The 23,779-nt window shown below is 44.9% G+C and overlaps 1 protein-coding gene across 1 annotated transcript in view; it reads left to right on the top strand.

Annotated features, from left to right (window-relative positions):
* The window catches only part of KDM5A (lysine demethylase 5A), a 64,957-nt gene extending 42,200 nt beyond the window's left edge, over window positions 1-22,757 (top strand). Inside the window, exons 19-28 of the mRNA XM_054386730.1 lie at window positions 1,773-2,128; window positions 2,644-2,782; window positions 3,683-3,862; window positions 7,203-7,364; window positions 8,625-9,176; window positions 10,499-10,642; window positions 14,180-14,339; window positions 14,629-14,849; window positions 17,676-18,086; window positions 22,358-22,757. Of these exons, the coding sequence (XP_054242705.1) occupies window positions 1,773-2,128; window positions 2,644-2,782; window positions 3,683-3,862; window positions 7,203-7,364; window positions 8,625-9,176; window positions 10,499-10,642; window positions 14,180-14,339; window positions 14,629-14,849; window positions 17,676-18,086; window positions 22,358-22,570 (2,538 nt within the window). The 3' untranslated portion in view covers window positions 22,571-22,757. The remainder of the gene's footprint in view (window positions 1-1,772; window positions 2,129-2,643; window positions 2,783-3,682; window positions 3,863-7,202; window positions 7,365-8,624; window positions 9,177-10,498; window positions 10,643-14,179; window positions 14,340-14,628; window positions 14,850-17,675; window positions 18,087-22,357) is intronic.
* The last annotated feature ends 1,022 nt before the right edge of the window (window positions 22,758-23,779 follow it).

The following is a 23,779-nucleotide window of genomic DNA, read 5'->3' as shown; positions in this document are numbered from 1 at the left end:
CAGGTGTTCTCTGTTGATACAGAATGTTCTGTAGTGCTGGATTGAGGACCTAAAGTTCTAAATGCTCCCTTGTGTGCATCTTTGACTACATAACCAAACATACTTTGGTTTGAGAAGGCTTCTTTTCCCTCAGTGTTTACTAGGGTTAGTTAAGTCCTCCTGCATTCATCAATTCTGTATTAACTCTTCTGTGGTGCTTCAGCATTGGTAGCACAGAGACTTTGCATTGCACTTCCTTCTTGTCTTTATGATAATGACATATTTTTGCTGGAGAAAAGTACCTTCAGGAAGACTCCATAATGCAGATTTTTCCAGATCTGTTGATGTTAACCTTTATCCTTCAAAGTTGTTCTTCCTGGTGTTTCCCAGCAACTAATGGTGGAAAGTATGCTACTGGCCTTGGATGATAGGATGATTTCCTACACTTTTTTCCACATACAAACTGAATATTTACAAGTACTGATTTATGGTACTTTATCATTTGTTTATATCTATTAATAGACCTGTAGGAGCGTTCTCAAAGGAGTTTTTTATTTCTAATTTATTTAAAACCTGCCTCTAAGACATAATTGGTAGATGACAGAACTACAGGCATACAATAAACTCTTAACAGTCTAAATTGGTATTTTCATCTAAATATTCTCTTCTAGCTGGTCCCTCTTTCCCTCACCTCCCAGCCTTAGGAAAATGGTTTTGTTAAACTACTTGGTCTGTGCATGTGTATGTTTTTGAAGCTTCAACCTAATCACTAGCCAAGAAAGTAAGTTTTATCATTCTACTGGTTACGGATTGAGGTCTTTCAGTTTCTGAATGAAGTTAGATAATAATCATTTATGCCTAAGCACTCACTAACTTTCAGCATGGGGTTTGAATGCAGTTATCCATCATAATGAACTGCAAAATAATTGTCACGTTGGATGATGAGCATTTTCCAACACAAAAGGCATTTTTTTTGTTGTTATTATTAATATAATACTGTAATAGATCACTGTTGCAAACAGTGAGGAGTGAGCTGAAGGTTAGGAAATGCATGTTTTGCTCCTCATTGTGCCATGGACTTGCCAGCAGAAATACTTGTCTCTTTGTAAGAGACTCAGGAATCAATCAGTGAAGTATACTGGTGGAATGTCCTTGAAGGGATCTCCTGCAGAGATTCCTTCCAGGCTGTTGGCTGTCTTGGATTTTTATTGCAGCAGTGCAGTTGGATTTCTCTGAAATTGCCTTCTTTCGTTAGAGGGTTTTGCATTTTCATTTCTTCCCTTTTGTGTCTCAGTGATGGGCCTGCTCCAGCATCATTATTGCGATGGTCCTTTGTACTCTGTGTCCTCATACAACTCTGTCTCCTTTCTCCTCAGCATGTTTTGTTCTGTTGTGTATTACCACCACTGCTGTAATGCCTTTGACAGTGGATTGAAAGGATCATCTCTTAGCAGAAGTCTCCCCCTGCTATTTTGTAATTAATGTTGACTGGGAAGTGCTTAATACTCTATTTTGATGGAGTCAGTTGCAGCTGTAATATTTTAGGTGCAGAGTCTGATGCAACTAATGTGCCTAGTCTATGAAATATTAGGCCACCAAATGAGTTTAGATGCTCTATTACTTAATATGTGTCAGACTTGATAGCTTGTGCCAGCTGGCTGGCATCACCTGTGAAGGCTCTGATTATTTGATGATCACATAAAAATTCACAGCTGGCTGAGCCCTCAGTCACCTTTCCCTTTGGATGCTGTGAAGGATTTTTCCTACTTGGTTTGTACTGTGTGTTGCTGCAGAATCTGCTTGATGATGTGGAAGAATTTCATGAGCGTGCTCAAGAAGCGATGATGGATGAGATCCCAGACTCGTCCAAGCTGCAGGAGTTGATAGACATGGGCTCTGGCCTTTATGTGGAGCTTCCTGAACTGCCGAGGCTAAAGCAAGAACTGCAGCAGGCAAGGTGGCTTGATGAGGTGAGATCTACCCTCTTGGATCCCCAGAGGGTCACCCTCGACATGATGAAGAAGCTGATTGACTCTGGTGTGGGCTTGGCACCACACCACGCTGTAGAGAAAGCCATGGCCGAACTGCAGGAGCTGCTGACAGTCTCAGAGAGGTGGGAGGAGAAGGCCAAGGTCTGCCTGCAGGCCAGGTGAGTGTTCCTTCCCAAGCTGTTCTTCTAGGTCACAACCTTCTGGGATCCTTGGCTTCTTTTGAGGACCATAGTGAAAAAGTAGGGACTTAGAGGCTGTAGTGCGTTCTGGTTTGGCTGTTCTTTACCTCCCAGCAGTTTGATTGCTCGAGAGCTGGATTTGAGGTGGTTGATGGATTGCAGAAGCGTTGTTTCCCTGTAATGCTGCACAGTGGCAGGAGTCAGTGAGCGTTGCTGCTGTCTTTGCTGTTCTTCCCTCTCTACAGAAAGCACCAAATGCGCTACACAAGACAGCTCCCTTGACATTGCGGGCTTCAAATGCTGTGTGCCCTTTTGAACTTGATTGTGTCTCAGGTTTCTTACCTCTGGTAGCCAGTAGCATCCTCCCAAGAATAGAGCCCTGGTATACTGCACTGCAGTGTAGTGATGAAGTTGCATCACCAACCTGTCAAATTTATGCCTTCAGTTGAGTGGCATTTTGGGAGAAGGCTGGAATTGGGTTTTTCTTACTCTAGACCACGCCAAAGTATGATGGCTCTGGAGGGCATCGTCAATGAAGCCAAGAACATCCCTGCTTACCTGCCCAATGTGCTGGCACTGAAAGAAGCCCTGCAGCGGGCTAGAGACTGGACAGCCAAAGTGGAGGCCATTCAGGTAGGGGATGCGGCAGGGGCTGGAGTCTTCTGCTTGCATCGTTTTATTCAGACATGTTCTTCATTCCTAGCTCCTCTACTTCTGGAGGTGACCTGAAGCAAAGCTGTACTGTAGCTGTTGAGAGTGCTTACCAAAGCTCACCTGCTTCAATTCCATTTTCCTTTTGTGCTGCTGTTTCCCTATTGGCTGTCCAATTTCTGTTTCCCTTCCTTTTTATGCATTTCATGGGGGATGTAAAAGCTGACAGATTCATCATGATACAAATGTTACTCTCAGAGGGGTTTTGGTATTGAAACTGTTCTGCGTACTGTCATTGGAAATTCTTAGCTGCAGCAGAAGATATTCTGCTCACAGGATTTCAGTTTTGGAGCTGGCTATGGAAATTATTCTTTTCGTTTGGGTGTTTTGGCTTTGTTTGCTGGTTGTTTTGGTTTTGGTTTTCCCCCAGATGGTGTAATATTTAATGGCACTGATGGCCAGAGTTGTCTGTCTGAAGTAGATGAAGTTAGAACATTAGATCAGTTACCACTTGGGCTGCAGCTAGTGTTCTTATATCAGGCATTTGCTGGGAACTGAAGTGAGAATCTCAGCTGATTTCACATCAGCCCTTGTACAGCTCTCAGATATAGTAGCTTGCTGTTCAATCAGACAGGACTTTAGACAACTGCCTAGAAATGGAATGTTGTCTTGTTCCCTAAGCCAGCTGGCCCTGCCAGAATGATTGTTACAGTAAACACTGCATGAGGTAGATCTTAAAACTCTTAAGACTGAAACATTGCTCTCCTTCCTTTTCCTGTGGAACTCTAGTTCAGTCAGTGACAGAATGGCGTATGACTTGAAACAGAGCTGGCCACTGACATAATGGTGGAATCAGCTCCATGATGAAATTTCTTTCCCCAGAATGGGAACAACTATGCCTACCTGGAGCAGCTGGAGAGCTTGTCTGCCAAAGGCCGCCCCATCCCGGTGCGCCTGGACGCCCTGCCCCAGCTGGAGTCACAGGTGGCTGCTGCACGTGCCTGGAGGGAGCGCACAGGAAGGACCTTCTTGAAGAAGAACTCAAGTTATAGTCTGCTGCAGGTGAGCAACAATGACTCCTGTGTCCACCTTCAGGAGCTGATCTCAATGGCCCTCTGCAGACTTTCTCAGTTACAGCAGATTACAGCTCCTTCTGATAATACAGTCTTAGAAAAAATCTCACAACACTTCAGCTGTTCTTGTTTGAAAAGAATGAAAAAAGGCAAAAAGTCACAGAATCCCAGAGTTATTGAGGCTGGAATAGTCTTCTGAGATCATAAAGCCCAGCCTATGACCTAACACCACCACCTCGACCAATCCATGGCACTGAGTGCCACATCCAATCTTTTCTTAAACACCTCCAGGGACGGCGACTCCACCACCTCCCTGGGCAGTCCATTCCAGTCTCTAATTCCCCTTGCCATCAGGAAGTGCTTCCTAACATCCAACCTAGTCCTCCCGTGGCACAGCTTCAGGTCATGCCCTCTCCTCTTGTCACAAGGTGCCTGAGAGCAGAGGCTGACCCCCACCTGACTACAACTTCCCTTCAGGTACTTGTAGAGTGTGATAAGGTCCCCCTCGAGTCTCTTCAGGATAAACATCCCCAGATCCCTCAGCTTCTCTTCATAGGACTTTCCCTCCAGTCAGTTTGTTTAGTCTTGGCTTACAGAGAGACCAACTTCAGCTGTTACTTTTGAAGAAACTGATGGAAACTCTCCTTTTTGGGAAAGAAAAAAGATATTTTTTGTGTGTAAGTGTAGAACTGTAGGCTTGAAGTGGACATAGATGCTGGCTTCAATTGATGGATGTTTACCTTGTTCCACTTTTTAAATTGTAAGAAAAGAGATAATTTTGCTTATAGTTGAACAGCTTCTAAGTCAGCTGCTGTTTATTTCACTTTGTCATGGGCACAACAAAACCAATTTATCTGAAGCTTTATCATGGCTACTTGTCTCTGTCCAGAAAGCAGGGAGGAGATGTGGTTCCCGTGAGGGAAATTAAGAGACAAGCAAGGCCATGATCAAAATGAGACTATTTATTACTTACGAGCAAAACAGAGAAAGAAGGAAAATAAAAGGGGGGGAGAGAGATCAAGAATGGAGGAAAAGAGATAATGGAAAAGATGGAGATAATTACCACCTTGGGGTCCTTCTTTGGCATCAGGGCTAGGGGTAGATGTTTCTGGGCTGCTGAAGATGGTGTTCTGCTGTCACTCTGGCTGATGTTCCTCCAGCTTGTGATGTTCTGGGTGGCATTACAGAATCACAGAATTGTCAGGGTTGGAAGGTACCACAAGGATCATCTAGTTCCAACGCCCCTGCCATGGGCAGGGACACCTGACGCTAGATCAGGTTCTCCAGGGCCACATCCAGCCTGGCCTTAAAAACTTCCAGGGATGGAGCTTCCCCCACCTCTCTGGGCAACCTGTTCCAGCGTCTCACCATCCTCATGGGGAAGAACTTCTTCCATTCCTCCAGCTTGTGATGTCCCAGGTGACATTCCTCCAGCTTGTGATGTCCCAGGTGACATTCTCCCTCCTCAGCTGGCATAACTTAGGGTTTTTATACTGTTCCTGGTTCATTCATTGTAGCTCCACCTGGCCCACACCCTTTTCACATTACAATGCATGTGTGACTTCCACTGGGCTTCCAGGGCTCAGCACCAACTGACCTCTGCGTCTCTTACATGTCCACCACACCCCCTGGGCAGGATCTTATCTTTGTTGAGACACTTCTCACATTCTTGACATAACCATCACGTTCACAAGGTGATTTTCATGTTCAGGATAGGATTCCTACAGTACTCACCAAGCTTTGCTTTTCCAGGGAAGGCAATCCCAGTTGTTTCAAGGCTTTCTCCTGGGCTGCGTTTTTCATAGTCTTGTTGCTATTCTTTGTGGCTCATCTTCACTTTTAGTGTGACCTCCAAAGCTAGGCAGAATCCTTTCCCTATGGCTTCCCCAGTGCCATGGGAAGTGCAGTCACTATATCTGTGTCTCCCAGGGGATGTTGTTGTTTAATGTTTCCCATTGGAATGTGTCCCTACTGCAGCAACATAACACTGGTTTCTGTTCAGTTTATGATGCGCAGCTTGTCCAAATTTTTGTCATTGTATTTTCATTCCCAACTAGTTATTAATCACAGAATCAGAGAGTGTTAGAGGTTAGAAGGGACCTCCAGAGATCATCCAGTCCAACCCCCCTGCCAAAAGCAGGATCACCCAGGGCAGTCTGCACAGGAATGCATCCAGATGGGGTTGGAAAGTCTCCAGAGAAGGAGACTCCCCAACCTCTCTGGGCAGCCTGCTCCAGGGCTCTGTCACCTTCACACTAAAGAAGTTTCTCCTCATGTTGAGCTGAAACCTTCTGTGTTCCAGTTTGTATCCATTGGTCCTTGTCTTATTGCTGAGCACCACCCAAAAGAGCCTGGCCCCCTCCCCTTGACCCCCAGCCCTCAGCTATTGATAGACATTGATCAGATCCCCTCTCAGCCTTCTCTTCTCCAGACTGAACAGCCCCAGGGCTCTCAGTCTCTCTTCACAGGGGAGTTGCAAAAGTCCCCTCATCATCCTTGTGGCTCTCCATTGGACTCTCTCCAGCAGGTCTCTATCTCTCTTGAACTGGGGAGCCCAAAACCGGACACAGTGTTGCAGGTGTGCTCTCACCAGGGCAGAGTAGAGGAGAAGAACCTCCCTAGCCCTGCTGGCCACACTTTTCTTGCTGCACCCCAGGATCCCATTGGCTCTCTTGGTCACAAGGGCACTTTGCTGTCCCATGCAGAACTTGCTGTTCTGGTTTTGCATTTGACTGTTGTCGTGAATGTATCAAATTGAGTTTTCCTATTCTGATTTTAATTGGCTAGAATTTGTTATACTGAAGTATGGCTTACAAATATGATTGCTTAGGATTTTTTTTTTTTCTGGAAAGTGCTCAAAAGACTTACAGCATGTTTTTTTTAAGTTTTGTTTTAGCCAGCAAATCGCTGACATAAATAGGAAATTGTGGCAGATCATTTAGGCTTAAATTGATGAAGGCACTTGAATCTTCAAACTACAGATACTTGACTATGTACAGTATTACGGTTAGGTAGATGTATGAGAGCTTTGTCTGGGTAGGTGTTGAAATTTATTACTGAAAAATAGTGGCTTTCAAGCTGGCCTTTTCCCATCTCTGTGGTGCTGGTTACGTGCAAATCCCACATGTATAAAATACTTACATCCTTTTGTCTTGATTGCTCCTCTTCCTCTAGTGATCTACAGCTATCAAAGGTGTTGGATTGCTGGCTATTTGTTGCTCTGTAATTCCTCTATCAGATGTTCTTATGTATGTCCCTGATACTGGAACATTATCAGTCAGCTGTTCTTTCTGTTCTTGGCTCTGACTGTGTCTTCTTGGCGTTTACAGGTTCTGAGCCCTCGGACTGACATTGGCGTTTATGGGAGCAGCAAGAACAGGCGGAAGAGGGTGAAGGAGTTGATGGAGAAGGAAAAGGAGAAAGATCTTGACCTGGAATCCCTAAGTGAACTGGAGGATGGGCTGGAGGAGGCCAGGGATGCTGCAGCTGTGGTAAGGAGCCATGAAAGGTAGTGTCTTGTGATATGTGGGTTTAGCTTGTCTTTAACTTGTCTCTAATAGAAATCTTATGGAAGAACTCCTAAATGAATCTCACTGAAACAAGTATCTCATCATAGGGTGTTTGACACAGGAGTAGAGTTCAGCTTGAAAGGCAGGGAAGGCAGAGTCTTAAGTGTTGGTATTTAGTTTGCATTGGGCCCTGTATAAGATGTTCTTGGGTTAATATCTGTGGCTGCTTATCTAATATTAGTAACGTTTACTGAAATCCCATCAAAATAATGTGGGGTGAGGTGCAGCTCCACCTTAAACAGTGCCTGTTTGGTTAGATCAGTTCTGAGCATTGCTGTAAGTACTTGGTCGTGGAAACTGGGTTGGAGGCAATGTCATGTTTGTTGCTGGAGGACACTGACAGAGTTTATCAGAGAAAGCTGCCCTTTCTCCAGGAACACAGGAAATAAATGCATCCTCATTAAGGTGGCCTATGCACAGTCTGTTGTACTTGAGTGTGCTTTGTTACAGTTCATTGAGTGGGGCACTGAGGAAATATGGTCACTCAGATGCTCTTTGTGCTGGGTCATCTTTCAAACAATGCTCAGCTGTGTGGTCTTGGTAGAAAAATGGATGGGAACCACTTCTGACTTCTTTCCTGGAATCCAAGCCTCTTATGACAGATTTACTTAGGAACTTCAGAAACTTTGTGCATATGGAGAAGGTTATCTGAAGTTTACATAGAATCTCTTTTGGAAAGACTTGGAGAGTACACCTACCTGAAGAGAAGTTGTAGTAAGGTTGGGGGTCAGACTCTTCTCCCAGGCAGCAAGAGGAGAGGGCATAGCCTGAAGCTGTGCCAGGGCAGGTTTAGATTGGATGTTAGGAAGCACTTCCTGATGGCAACCAGAGAGTGGAATGGACTGCCCAGGGATGTGGTGGAGTTGCTGTCCCTGGAGGTGTTTAAGGCAAGATTGGATGTGGCACGCAGTGCCATGGTCTGGTCGATATGTTAGGTCAGAGGCTTGATGATCTCAGAGCTCTATTCCAGCCTCAATAATTCTGTGATTCTGAGAGTAATGAGTAACTGTGGTGAGGGTATTTTAGCTAAAGCTTTAATTAGCCTGCAAAATTCCTAAACTTTGGGCTAGTTTACCTGGGAAGGTTGCTTGATAGGGGTGGTTTGTTTTCCTGTGTTGCTAATAAAATTCTGTTTCTCTGAGTGGAAAAGGTCATGGAGTGTGTTTTGTCTTTGCTGGACAGGTGGCTGTGTTCAAGGAGCGGGAGCAGAAGGAGATCGAAGCCATGCATGCTCTCAGGGCAGCTAACCTGGCCAAGATGACCATGGTGGATCGGATCGAAGAGGTCAAGTTCTGTATCTGCCGCAAAACCGCCAGTGGGTTCATGCTGCAGTGTGAGCTGTGCAAGGACTGGTTCCACAGTGGCTGCGTGCCCCTGCCCAAAACCACTGCCCAGAAGAAAGGCTCTAGCTGGCAGGCCAAGGAAGTGAAGTTCCTGTGCCCGCTGTGCATGCGCTCCCGGAGGCCGCGGCTGGAGACCATCCTGTCCCTGCTGGTGTCCCTGCAGAAGCTGCCAGTGCGGCTGCCGGAGGGGGAGGCGCTGCAGTGCCTGACCGAACGCGCCATGAGCTGGCAGGACCGAGCACGCCAGGCTCTGGCCACCGAGGAGCTCTCCTCTGCTCTGGCCAAGCTCTCTGTGCTCAGCCAGCGCATGGTGGAACAGGCAGCACGTGAGAAAACTGAGAAAATCATCAGTGCAGAGCTACAGAAAGCAGCAGCAAACCCAGACCTGCAGGTGGGGATGGCTTGGGGATGCCTTGCTCCTTGCTGTGCTTGTCCTGCAGTGGGTCAGAATGTCTTACCCTTGCTGGAGAAGTGTAGGGCAGAGGGGAGGGCAGTTCAGTGCTGAGTGTCATACATTCCAACGTGAGCTAGTTCAGTGCTTCTCAGACTGTGGCTGCAATCAGTGCAGTAGTTCCAGGTGCAGGTGTGTTCCTTTATACTCACTGTCAATAGCAATTCTTGAGGGTGCTTGTGAGAACCATCCTTCAGAGGTGTAACATCTGGCTAAGGGCCTGAAGATGTCTGAAGCAGTAGCTGCTTTGGGGTCCAAATGCCATTGCCCTTGTGACATCCTTAAAGGTCTCAATATTTAGTTTCTCATGGGTTGTCATTCTCAGTCATTTGGTTCCTGGTTGGTAAATTTCAGTGAGGACTACAGGCAAACACCGTTACTGTAATGGTTGACCTCTTCCTCTTGAGATTTAGATCAGTAATCAGATGATGCTGTGGTGAAAAGGTTTATAGAACCACAGGGTGTAATTTGGTAGCACTGAACAGCAGTATCTAGATCTTTCTAGGCACTATTATTCATAAACAAGGAAATAAAATGTAATAGAACCTTTTACTTGGGTATTGCCCTATTTTTCTTCACATCTTACTGTAAGAAGGCTTTTCTGCCACTATTCAGGCAGTTATCCTCAGGCCAAGAATACTGATAATCTATAAACATTTTCCAGTGAAGTGATGTCTTCAAAGAACAAGGGTATAAAAGATCATCATGTGTGCATCATGAGTGCAGAGGAGGGCAAGGAAGGGTAGACCTCGTGGCTCTCTACAGCTGCCTGAAAGGAGGTTGTGGAGAGGTTGGTGCTGGTCTCTTCTCACAGGTAATTAGTGATAGAACAAGAAGGAACAGCCTCAAGCTGTTGCAGGGCAGGGTTAGACTGGACAGTAGGAAGAGTTTTTTTCCCAGCAGGAGTGGTCAGGCACTGGAATGAGCTGTCCAGGGAGGTGGTGAAGTCCCCAAGCCTGGATGTGTCTAAAGGTGGTTTGGATGTGGTGCTTGGGGCTATGGTTTAGGGGCGAACCTCGTAGAGTAGGGCTAATGGTTGGGCTTGGTGATCCTGAGGGTCTTTTCCAACCTGAATGTTTCTGTGATTCTGTATGACTTTGTACTGCTCTTCTTATGAAGTGTGTAACTGAATCCTTGGATCTGTAAGGGTCCACGGTCTCTATATTTCCCAAAACCTCATTATTTGCTTTGTCACTAACTCAGCTTTTTAAGTAAAATTGTCTGAAAGTGTTATTATTTCTTTTCCTACATTCCACTTTTAGGGACACTTAACAAGTTTCCAGCAATCAGCCTTTAGCAGAGCGATAGGCAGCGTGTCCTCATCCCCACGGCAGACTTTAGACTACGATGATGAAGAGACAGACTCTGATGAAGACATCAGGGAGACATATGGCTACGACATAAAGGTAAGTAGTCTGTGTGGCTTCTGCACATGGAATTAATCTAGAGCACCTGCTGCTGATTAATCAGTTTAAGAATGTTTTTCATATAGTAAGCTATTTCTGTGCATCCTGTTGCAGTAGTACTTTGTGATTTTGTCTTGGCATCTCAAATCAGTTTTGTGATGTTTATGTTCAAAACTTCCCAATGTCCTGTGACCAGGTTTTAGCAAGGTGCTTTTTAGTGCTAAGGAAAAAGATACCCTTCTTGTATTTGTATTTATGATACCAGGGAGGATAAATGTTGTCCTTCTGCCCCATTCAGAGATATAATGAATCATAAATACAATTAAGTGTCTGCCTGGAGAGTTGTACAGCAGTTTTTTCTGCAGCAAAAAATTAGTGTTTGATAACTGCATGCCCTGTGAGAAATTTGTTACCAGAGCTGCTTTCACGTTTCCAAGCCTTTCTCTTCACTAAAACCTCAAGGGAAGTAGGTACATCTGTTCAACTTTGGGGGTGCGGAAATGCTCAGAACTAGATACCTGGATTGTGTTGTAAAATTAGTATGTGGATTCAGTTCCTCAATTGTGGCTGCACTTACAGAATTTTAATAAGAGAGGAACTGTCGTGAGAAAACGCAATTGTCAAGGTAGCTGAGTGTTTCCAATGTCATGTTTCACTTAACTTGTGCAGTGTCCTTTGGATATAAGTAGACACAAAAGCAGTGCCATTGTTGCTTCATGTGCAGTGAATTCTTTTTAGCCACTGTGTTCTATTTGCTTTAAAGGAGGCTACCTTAAAAGACAGTGTGGGGAGACCTGATAGTGACCTTCCAGTACCTGAAGGGGCTACAGGAAGGCTGCAGAAGGACTGTTTACAAAGGGCTACAGTGACAGGACCGGGGGCAATGGCTTCAAACTAGAGAAGAGCAGATAGAGATTGGTTGTTAGGAGTAAGTTCTGCACTATAAGAGTGGTAGAATAGTGGAACAGGTTGCCCAGGGAGGTGCTTGGGGCCCCATCCCTGGAGATATTCAAGGTGATGCTTGACAGGGCTCTGGGCAACCTGATCTAGTGGAGAATGTCCCTGCTGATGTCAGAGGGGGTTGGACTGGATGAGCTTTGCAGGTCCCTTCCAACCCAAACCATTCTGTGGTTCTATGTATTTTTTTTTCTGAGGCAGATTCTCTGGTTTATAAAGTGACAACAATTTTTCCAAGTATGATTTGCCTTAATCTCATATTTTTTAGTATTGTTTCTAAGCAACTTTATGCAAATCCATTTATCTTGCAGTCCCATGTGAAATGTCAGCAAGAGCATATTTGAGTTGGATGTTACAGCTTTTAATCAAATTAGATTTTTATATATATAAGTTAAAATAATTCCAAGGTGATGTTTGCATCAGGAGTCATAATAAGGCATTTCTAAAAGATGTAGCATTTTCCTGAGGCTGTGATAAACTAGATGTCCAGAAAGAGGACGTATGCTTGTCAGGGTGTGAAGGCTTTACAGGAGAATAACTTGTTTAATGAATCTTTTGTCATGATTTCCAAATCTGTTACCTGATTCTTTTGGGTGGTTGTCATTACATGTAATTGTAAAAATTTGAAAGTAAAAACCCATCATAGCAAAGCTGATAAGGGACAAGAAGTGGTGTTTTTTAGGCCAACTAACATGGTTGGAATAGAAGACAAATTTCCAACCAAATTCTTCATGTCTCAACTAGAAGAAGCAAAGTTCAAAAGAAACAGCAAAATTGTTCAGAGCTTAATTATTTGCATACTGCTGGCTTTCAAGAGTTGTTCTTTTTTTTCCAGTGATGTATTTCAAAAACAAGTGTGTCAGTGATGATGCATCATATATGAATTTGTTCTGCTCTTCTCATGGACCTTGGAGATGAATCCTTGGATCTCTAAGGGTCCATAGTCTCTGTATTTCCAAAACTACTCTCAGACCTCTCAAGGACAGTAATGGTTACAGAAACACATGTGAAAAGACCTGTGATTGTGTTGTCCTCCTTCTAATTAAAACATGATCCTTGCCAGCAAATAATTTATTATGAGCATTCATCATTGAGATTATTCCAAGCAAGCTTATTCATTGCTCAAATTCACTGTAAAATTTCATTAGTTGCCTTCTTTTTTTTCTCATCTTTTTCCATGTTCCTTTGCATCTGTGTTGCCTATGGCGACCAAACGATGATACTTTTCAATTTTCCTCTTGGCCCTGAATGATCTCCAGAATAAGTTATTGTATAGTGCATAACCTTAACTGTGTTGGGAGAAGCACCTTCCTTTTCTACAGTATCTTTATTCTACCTTTTTGTCTGGGCAGTTTAAATCTCGGCTTCCCATTTCAGTATTACAATCACTGCTGTGCACTTCATCACCTTTAAAGAGAGCAGCTGAATACCAGAGAGAATACCATTCTTAAAGTCCCTTTCTATGTCATGAGATGACAGTGTCTGGGTGAGTTGGCCAGTTTGGGACCCATAGAGGTAAATCTTGCCGATAACTGCTCAATGTCCCTTTCTCTTTTAGGCAGCTTCTTGGGTTTTGTTGTTTCCTGAAAGATTTCAGTCTTCCATGGCATGCAAAGTATGTTTGACCTGTTGGACAGTTTCATCACAGATGTGATGGGGTAGCTAAGGTTTGGAAAGTGGAAACGGACATCTAGTTGAGGAGATGATTCTTAGTAATTTCATGTGCAAGGGTGGGTTAAGAAGGAGAAGCTAGTGCTAGGGAGCATCAGGGAATCTACTCAGATAGTCATCTGCCTGCTCTTGATTCTCTACCTAGTGTAATGCCACGTCAAGGCTTCTCCTACTGCTAAGAGATTTCCCTCATCTGTTTTCTCGTAATGGAGCCAGCTGCACCTGAAGGCATGGGTCCCATTTCAGAGTCAAACACCATCCTACACAATGCATTGAGCTGAGCACAAGCCAAGGCCATCATTTTCCTGTTCATGGAAATACAAGTCTCAAGCATTACAGCCCTTTTCCTTTCAGGTTTTGATCTGAACTTGAACTGGTTCAAGACCACCATAAAAGTGCTGATCCTAGGGCAGCATTTGCTTGTTTGCCATGATGTTGATATTTGTTGCTGTGCTCCAACACTCTGGTTTTTTTTTCTTTATCTCTAAGATCTTTAATAATTCCTTTCTGTAGTAACCATCGGTTACTCAGCACAGCCCTGCTTCACTAAGGATGCCAGTCTTCACGGTCTTGCAGAAAAACTTTTCAAGCACAAAACTCTAATTCGGTAGGCTTAGAGTAAGCCTCTTCCGTTATGTTGACTTCTGAAGACTGTACCTGAGGAACGTCTGTATGAGGGAAGTTGTCCACTGTTTCTCCTCTGTTGGCCTGGCTCCATAGTTGCTGTGTTTATTTGTTCTCTAGGAAGGGATCTAGCTTGTACCTTTTGCATATGGTCTTGGTGTTTCTGGCAGGGTGCTCCAAAGCGGGATTTCATGATCAGCAGACTGGCCAATCTTAGTAGAATTTATTTTGATGTAGGTACTTTCTGCATCCAGATGTTACATGTTTTCTCTGGGTCTCTTTCAGGACAATGCCAGTGTAAAATCCTCGAGCAGCTTGGAGCCCAATTTGTTCTGTGATGAGGAAATTCCTATTAAATCAGAGGAAGTGGTGACACACATGTGGACTGCTCCCTCATTCTGTGCTGAGCATGCATATTCATCTGCTTCTAAAAGCTGCTCTCAAGGTATTTGCTTTTGCATACATTGAGGTAAGATTAAAGAGATGGCTGGGGTGAGCAGTCAGTATGGAGGAGAACTGCACTGTTACCTGTGCTAGCTGTAGAGAATGTATTGTTTATACGCAGGTACAGTAGAGTTGCACTGCAGTTCGTTTCCTGATGTCTGATGTAAACCTGTCCCAGCGTTTTTTGCTTGGGGTTTTCTTCCTGCTTAGATTGTTGTAAAAAGAAGGTAATTTGTGTTGGTTTTGATCTCTTCCTCTCATCCTTCCATGACTTGTCTCCTGTCTGACAGGCTCTAGCACTCCCAGGAAGCAGCCTCGCAAGAGTCCACTGGTACCTCGCAGTTTGGAGCCCCCTGTGCTGGAGCTGTCACCTGGAGCCAAAGCTCAGCTAGAAGATCTAATGATGGTAGGAGATCTGCTAGAGGTGTCACTGGATGAGACCCAGCATATCTGGAGGATTTTACAGGCTACTCACCCACCCTCTGAGGACAGGTTCCTTCATGTCATGGAGGTATGGAACTTGAAGAAATATTCTGGTGTAAAAGAAACCCCCAAAAATAAAACCAATCAAACAAACAAAGAGACCCAACACAAAACAAAGCACAGGAAAAAAAAAAAAAGCCACACATTATTTTAGTGGATTTTTTAAAAATGTAACCTTGGGTAGTTGAGTGCTTAGTTACTTTATGTTCTTAGACTTCATCTGGGGAATAATAGATTCAGGGAGATTACAGAATAAGAGAGAAAGAAATTCAGTTCACTCTTGGCCTAGGAGAGTCCTCCACAATGAACCATATTTAGAGCAGTTTTCTTGGGCAGTTCTGTGTGCAAACTGTGTTTTAAGAAATAAGAAATTAGGGAAGGAAACACTGTACTTGTTTGTGCTTGGGACCAAAAGTGGTCTACAAAAGAATTTCCAAAGGTAAAAATTCTGCCCTTATTTAGCTTTTAGAAATTGGTCCCTGCTATGTGGCTGAACTTGTGTTGTTGCTGAGGAAAGAACACTTTTTTACCAAACCTGGTTTGATAATGCAGGTAATAAAATCCCCATTCTTCCTCAGAATTATATAGACATTGATTTTTATTTTTTATTATTACTATACTGCAAGGATGTGCTGATCATGGCACAGCTGACAATGAATGAGGCAATGAAAGACCTCTGCTGGCTCTGAGGTCCAGTCCAAATCACTCAGCCTCATTCATGCAGCGGGTAAGTGATGCATGTGAATGAGGAGAAGTGTGCTGGTGTGGTGGGTTGAAATTACCCTCCAACTAATTGGAATTTACCGCTGGAGTAAACTCTGACCCCCCAAAAAAAAACCAAACTCAGAACTCAGAAAGCAAAATTAAAGTTGTATTTACAAAAGGCAAACTAGAAGTATAAAACGCAGTGGATATGTACAAAATATATTTATATCCATTCACAGTTCAGAAAAACACAAATACAAGCATCCCATTGTACAGAATCACCCCCCTGGATGGTTCAGAGTGCTGCTTGCAGCATCCTCCCACCTTCTTTCCCTGATACCTTCAGAGACAGAACCCAAGTCAGCAGAAGGTCAGGAAAGAGATAAGGGAGCAATGCAAAACAGAATTGCAGAGAGAAGCAGTGAAAAAAGAGAGAAGAGAATAGTTTATGCATCAAACTTTATCCTCGTCAGCAAACAAATGGAATGATACAGACCTATCTATATTACTGTTTTGTATCCAATCCCCTACTTTATTTACTTTTTACTCAAAAATGTCCAGAAAGTTCCTATTCTTGTTCATAACTAAGACACTAAGCTAAGCTACCAGCTCCAAGCCATAATAGCTGGGAGAACAGATGAACTCTTATATTGAAGAGCTGTGCTGGAACCCATCCTTTATTAGCTGTCAGCTGCAGTTAGGGGTGAGTTTAGCCACGTGTGGTTATGAACTATGTAATTGCTTTTTGGGTGGCTGAACTGCACAGGGGATCTGTTGAAGATCCTTCTCTCCTGACTTCATTTTGATGGTGTACAGTAATGTAAGGTGAAAGGTGGCATGCTGCAGACTGTGAGGGTAGATGAGCATATTAATGGCCTGTCTCTTTTTTTGAGTGCCATACCTATGCAAGGGCTAAGTCAAACTGCTGCTGAAGAGCCATCGGTCAGGACAGACTCTGCCTCCAGAGAAGTACTGCTTTACCATGTTTTGACCCAAGTACTTCACTTCAGAAGCTTAATGTTCTTTTAATAGAATGATTTTGGCATGGAATTGATGGAAGAGCAGCTTGAATGCCATCAAATAGTGATTTATAACCTGTGTGCCAGCTTGGTGTATGAATAGTTGAGCACAGCTTTGTATTTTGGAGGAGTGGGATAAGAGGGGGGTGTTTGTGTTAGGACATTTTCTGGTTAACCCCTATGAATACCTGTTTGACCAGAACAACTGATTTCCAGATGAACACCTTTCTAGGTGTTTTACATGCAAAATAGGTGGACTTTTGTAGAATGATCTTGAGAGGATGTTGGTTTGGGTGCAGTAGCTATGTGAAGTAAAGGGCAGTAAACGGAGCCTTTCTTTGCTGGCTTATAGTGTCATAGAACCATAGAATGGGCTGGGTTGGAAGGGACCTCTGAAGGTCATCCAGTCTAAGCCCCTCTGCAGTAAGCAGGGACATCCTCAACTAGATCCTTAATAATCCTTAATGTTAAAGTATAAAGCTAGATTAACTGGAATGGAGTCAGTCCTGTTTGTAGGAAGGGACTTGTTATTGTTCAATGCTACCTGCACTGACAGAGTTTGCCAATTTTAAACCTCAGTTCTGATCTGAATCTGCTATTTAAGAGTTGCTAATGAGGCCAAGATACTTGCAGTGTGTGTCAGTTTGGGAGCTGTTCAAATAATGGATCTGTTACTTTCTTCTCTTGCTGGGGTTGATGGGTTGTAAGAACTCAGCAATTGCTCCTCGGCAACCTCCAGAACAGCAATTGCTTTTTCTCAGAAATAATTACAAGCAAGACTGACCTAAAATGAAAAACAAGCAACAGCATCTGACAAAGGATTAATCTTCTCAACTTTTGTTACAAATCAGTGTGAAAAAGGAGTTGTAATTATTGCTTGTTCAGCCTCCTTACAGTTCCTGATGAGGTACTTTTTCCACTGGACATTTAAATTCATCATATTGATACCATTTAAGGATTTTATTTTGTCTAGTGTAGTGAAAATGTGAGAATAAGGTTGAGCCCCTTTCTCTTTCAAACTTGCAACAGGTTTCTTCCTGCCATGTCAGGGTAATGGTGGAGGTGAGTACATCTCTTGAACCACAGGTTTGCATTAAAAATACAAATCTCTGTTCACCTTTCCTGTGAAGGATGACAGCATGGATGAGAAGCCACTGAAAATGAGAGGGAGAGACTCTTCTGAGAGGAAGAGGAAACGAAAGCTGGAGAGAGCAGAGCAATTCTTTGGAGATATGAAGCAAAAATCTAAGGAGCTGAAAAAAATGGAAAAACCCAAGAAGAAGAAGCTAAAACTCACCATAGATAAGACAAAGGAGCTGAACAAGCTGGCAAAGAAACTGGCGAAGGAGGAGGAGCGGAAGAAGAAGCGAGAGAAGGCAGTTGTCACAAAGGTGGAGCTAGCAAAAGAAAGCACTGAGAAAAAAAGAGAGAAGAAGGTTCTAGATATTCCCTCCAAGTATGACTGGTCTGGAGCAGAGGAGTCAGATGATGAGAATGCTGTCTGTGCTGCCCAGAACTGCCAGAGGCCCTGCAAGGATAAGGTGAGTGCTTGCTTGCTTCTGGCAGGGGCAGGTCTGTGTAAGGGCAAAATCTCCAGTGCAGTTTAATAATGAGACTGAGTAGCAGGAATCACAGAAGTGGTGTGATTAGATATGGGAGAGGGCTAAGTAGTACTTGGGTAGGTACACAGAGGCAGTAGACAGAACTATAGAACTTCCTTCTTCCCTTAGCGTTACAGTTGAGGGCCAGGGCTAAGCTGCCTGCTCCCCTAACACAGAAGTGAGGGGAAGAGTGACACAACTTAGGGGTAAGATAGAGATAGGAGTTTAACGTCACATAAAGTATCATAAGTACAATGCACAATGACCTTAGCTAATAACCTAATTCATCTAATAATGCCTGATTACCTTAGCTTGGCCTTTTGCAGAAGCAGCACAGTGAAATGCAGGGAAAAAAACAAACAGCATAAAACAGAAATCCAAACCCAGAGCTACCCAGCTCCCACCCATTCTGCCACCTTGCCTGCAGACAAGAGCCAGCACCAAAACCCCAGAGCCCAGAAGCAGCAGGAATAACAGGAAGCCTCCTGTGTTGCAATCTGAACTTCAAGCCCCATCCCACTTTGCTCCCCTGCACTTCCATTTTGAAGCTGGCATTGACTGCAGCATGGTTGGATAACAGCAGCAGGTTCAACTCAGCCCATGACACTGAGGTCTTTTAAAAAGAGAAGAAGGTGGAAAATAAGGATCTGTGCAAAGGTGCTCCCATATTTCTGGGGAAGGTTAGCCTCCTCAGGTTTGTATGTGCAACATGTGGCTGCTGCTGGAGAGGGTGAATTCTTAGGCTCAAAAGTGTTCTTGAGAGCAGTGTTCCTGAACAAAGCAAATTGTCTTTATTTCTTACACACAGCACGTGAGCAGTGATGCTGGAGGCTGAGGGACCTGCAAACTCCACTGCTGCACTTCTCTTGGAAACAAGCAATGATTTTTAGAGCTGAGGAGATCATTGCAAAAGAATATCAATGCACCTCAAACCCAACCAGCAGGCTAACCTGTCTGTTTGCCCAACACAGAAGTGAGGGAAAAGTAACACAAACACTTGGGACTGAGACAAAAAAAGTAAGATAAGAATAGATTTACTGAGCAAAATCAGATAGACAGGGTACAAAATGCACAATTCCCTTAGCCTATTGGCAGGAAAAGCACAGCACAAAGCAGCAGCAAGCAGAAGCAAGCAAGCCAAAAGCCCAAGCCAGAAGACTTCTCACCCATCTCTCCTTGCCCCACTGCCATCCCAGCAGAAAGATGTGGGGGGCTGAAATTGGCCCCCAACTAATTTGAGAGAATATTACCCCCAAAATAAAATTTGCCAGACCAGCTCAGTTGAAGCTCTATTTACAAGCAAAACTAAAATCTAGAAATATGAAATGCAATGGATATGTACAAAATATACAATGTTTACAATTTATAAATAACCCACCAGGGGGCTACCAATAGCTTCACCTCTCCTTCCCCCTCCTCCCTCAAGAAAAAGAAAAAAGTTTATACGACTAACTTACTAACTTATGCTAGTAGTCAGACCAATGGGATTATTTAGACCTTACTATTTTCCTTTTGTATCCAAGGGTAATTTATTTACAGTCTATGACTTTCTGCTCAGTCTGTGGAAAATTTCAAAGGCGTCAGCCTAAAACTCCCACAGAAGGCAACACCCCAGAACCAGCAACCAGCGCTGCAAGCCTCCCATGTTGCAGTCTGAACTTCAAGCCCCATCACACTTTGCTCCAGCCAGCACTTCCGTTTTTGAAGCTGGCATGGCTGCAGTGTGGTGTGGATAACAGCAGCAGGTTCAGCTCAGTCCATGGCACACTCCATGGTGCTGCCTGCCAGCTTTTAACACAATCTTAATGACAATCCCACAAATGGGGAGTTGGGGAATGATTATTTTTTCCTGCAATTTAGAAACAAGAATAAGAACACTCCAAATAATAACTATGGGATGGACAGTGTACTGCACTGACTTGCACGAGAGAGAGTAGGAGCAACCGCAAAGATAATCATGGAGTTTAAGTGTTGGTTTGAACACTTCAGAAGAATAGTTTTGAAGCCTTAGGCAAAGGTTAGAAGTTGCCCTCAGTGGCTCAAAAGATGACAGTCTTTATACCACCAGCCTGTTTACTTCAGAGGTGATAATTAGCCTGTGTTAGTACCACCTTATAGAAATTGAAATTGCAAGAGGAGGAGTGTGCCTTGAAGTTCATGTTCAGAGAGTGTCTTAAGTTCATGTTTTAAAGAATTGCAGAATGGTCTGGCTTGGAAGGAACCTCCAAAGCTCATCCAGTCCAACCCCCCTGCAGTCAGCAGGGACATCCTCAACTAGATCAGGTTGCCCAGAGCCCTGTCCAGCCTCACCTCAATCACCTCCCTGGTGTTCCAGAGTTCCAGCGCACTCATGGTGTACAACTTGTTCCTAACACCCAATCTAAATCTGCTCTTCTCCAGTTTGAAGCCATTGTCCCTCATTCTGTCCCTGCAGGCCTTTGCAAACAGTTTCTCTGCAGCCTTCCTGTAGCCTCCTTCAGGTACTGGCAGGCTGCTATTAGGTTTCCCTGGAGCCTCCTCTTCTCCAGGCTGAACACCCCCAGCTCCCTCAGCCTGTCCTCATAGCAGAGCTGCTCCATCCCCCTGATCTAGCCCCCTTTTCAGGCCTTGGGGGTGCTGATGGATGAGAAGCTCAACAGGAGCCAGCAGTGAGCACTTGCAGCCCAGAGAGCCAACCAGAGCCTGGGCTGCATCAAGAGAAGCATAGCCAGCAGGGCCAGGGAGGGGATTCTCCCCTTCTACTCTGCTCTGGTGAGACCCCACCTGGAGCTCTGTGTCCAGTTCTGGAGCCTCTGTTACAGGAAACATCTGGAGGTGCTGGAAGGTGTCCAGAGAAGGGATGAGCTGAGAAGGGCTGGAGTTGCTCTGCTATGGAGACAGACTGAGAGAGTTGGGGTGGTTCAGTCTGGAGAGGAGAAGGCTGCAAGGAGACCTTCTTGTGGCCTTCCAGTATCTGAAAGGGGCTACAAGAAAGCTGGGGAGGGACTTTTTAGGGTGTCAGGGAGTGATAGGACTGGGGGAAATGGAGCAAAACTAGAAGTGGGTAGATTCAGATTGGATGTTAGGAAGAAGTTGTTCCCCATGAGGCTGGTGAGACACTGGCACAGGTTGCCCAGGGAGGTGGTGGAAGCCTCATCCCTGGAGGTTTTTGCAGCCAGGCTGGATGTGGCTGTGAGCAACCTGATGTAGTGTGAGGTGTCCCTGGCCATGGTAGGGGGGTTGGAACTGGATGATCCTTGAGGTCCCTTCCAACCCTGATAACTCTGTGATTCTGAAATGTTTTGGGTTGAACTGAAATTTGCTGCTGTTACTGAAAACCATCCTGCCTCATGCCAGTTTCAAAATGAAAGCTGGCTGGAGCTTGAAGTTCAGAGTGTGGCATGGGAGGCTTCCTGTTCCTGTTGCTGCTTTTGGGTTCCAGGTTTTGGGTGTTGGCTCTTTCCCATGGCAGTGGTGGTGAGTCAGGTTGGAGTTGGTTAGTTCCCTGCTTTTTCTGCTTGATGCCACTGCTTTTCTGCTGTATGCTGCACTTTTTTTCTGCAAATAGGCTAAGCTGAGGTGATTGGAGATATTGAAGGTGAGGCTCAACAGGGTTCTGGGCACCCTGATCTAGTTGGGAATGCCCCTGCTGACTGCAGAGGAGGTTGGACTGGATGAGCTTTGGAGGTCCCTTCCAACCAGACTATTCTGTGACTCTGTGATTGTGCATTATATTATTAGCTGAGGTAATAGTGCTTTGTATTTTTATTATCTGATTTTGCTCAGTAAAACTTTTAATCTCAGCTGTCTTTGTCTCACCCCAGAGTTCTTGTGTGTTACTTTACCCTCACTTCTGTGAGGCAGGTTAACCTGCTTAGGGGGGTGTGAAGCTCTTCCGGTGCACTTTGATCTATGCTGAGGGAGTCTCCCTGGCCATGCTGCTGTTTTAAATGCTCTCTGGCATACCTGTGTCTCATCTGAGGAGAGCTCAGCAGCAGTGTGTGTTTGCACTGTAGTGGTCCAAGGATGCAAGAGACAAGGTCTGTTTGAAGAATGGTGGGTTTTTATCAAACTGAAGCAGCTTGTTAGAACCAGCACTGCAGAGCATCAATTTGTGCCCAGAGCTCTTAGTTGTGAGCAGTGCCAAGTGGGTTTGTTTGGGGTTTTCTTTCTAGGAACTGTGCCTGTCTGTCTGTGCTTGTAACATGCTCTGTGCTGCTCATCTCTTGCAGGTGGACTGGGTGCAGTGTGACGGTGGCTGTGATGAGTGGTTCCATCAGGTCTGTGTGGGGGTCTCTCCAGAAATGGCAGAGAATGAGGATTACATCTGTATAAACTGTGCAAAGAAGCCCCTGCAGGGACAGAGCAGCCCTGCTCATGCACCACCCCCTCCTTTCTTGCTGAGCTACAAACTACCCATGGAAGATCTGAAGGAGACAAGTTAGCAACTGCCTGGAACTTGTTGGGACATGGACCACTGAAACCCTACAGAAAGAGAGGGTTTGAAGCTAATGTAGCCACTGAGCTTCACTTCTAAGGATGTGTACAGACCTGCAGCAGAGTTGGTCCCTTCCTTACAGCTGGCTGTCTTCATCCAGTGGAGATGTCAGGTGCAGCGGTACCGACTCATCTATGCAGACACCACCTGGCTTGGAGCTCCAGCCAGTGTTTCCCACCCTTCTCTGAGTGTGGCTGCTGCTCCTACAGACTGTTAAGATTAGACACCTGAGAGTGTTAGGAGTATGTGCTGGCAGCAGGGCTGGCCTGTGCTTGGTGACCATAGGCTACAGCTTCTAGGCCTGTCAGGTTACCCTGAGGAGGTGACTTGGGAAGTTATCTTCTGCCTCCCCATGCCAACCCAGGGAGCAGGGCAGTGTCTTTGGAGAGCAAAGTTGCCTCCATACCCAGGCAGCTAACACTATGCTTGCAAGGATGGGAGCAAGTGGATGAATTCTCTTTCATTTCTCTTTCGTAGCTAGAGGGCAGAGGAGCTCATGGTCTCAGACCAGCAGTGGTTCTGGTTACCAAAACAGAATCCCCACTCAGCATCACTCAGCAGAATGCTTTCCTTAGTGGGGAACAGCTGATCTCCTGTCCTCAGGAGGAGGGCTAGCTAACCCAGAGCTGGGGAAGAGCAGAGTGCTTCCCTTTCCACAGGGCTGCTCTCTCCTCTTCTGGGCTTTGCTTAGAGTTCTGCACTCCCGCACATAAAATGGAGCTGGCGAGGAGGTACAGGCCCAGGGTACCAGCTTCTGAGATCTGTACCCAGGGATGGGAGGGAAAGAAGACAGCCCACTTACCTCAGAGGTTACACTGACATGTGCTTCTGTGAAAAGCTTTCACTCACAACTATTCCCAATACCACCAGGCTCCGGGCATGGCCTCAAGCGCTACCAGCAGACAGTCAGGAGATGCTGTTGGCAGTGCAGACCCCCTCCCTGCTGGCTTTGCTGAGCTGTACCAGCGTACAGTCAGCAACAGGTCTTGTCTGAAGATGTCCCTGACTCTGCCAGAGGACCCAGAGGGCTCGGGGTCATCCTGGGTGACAGTTGTTTTAGTAAATCTGTTTTTAAAGAAGGACTTGTTTTTACTTTTTTCTAAATGTCTCAGACTACTGACTTGTTCTATAAATAGATTATTTTTCTTTGGGTTTT

The sequence above is a fragment of the Indicator indicator genome, chromosome 14 (genome assembly GCF_027791375.1).
Source record: "Indicator indicator isolate 239-I01 chromosome 14, UM_Iind_1.1, whole genome shotgun sequence".
NCBI lineage: Eukaryota > Metazoa > Chordata > Aves > Piciformes > Indicatoridae > Indicator > Indicator indicator.
This window is presented reverse-complemented; position numbering and strand designations above follow the sequence as displayed.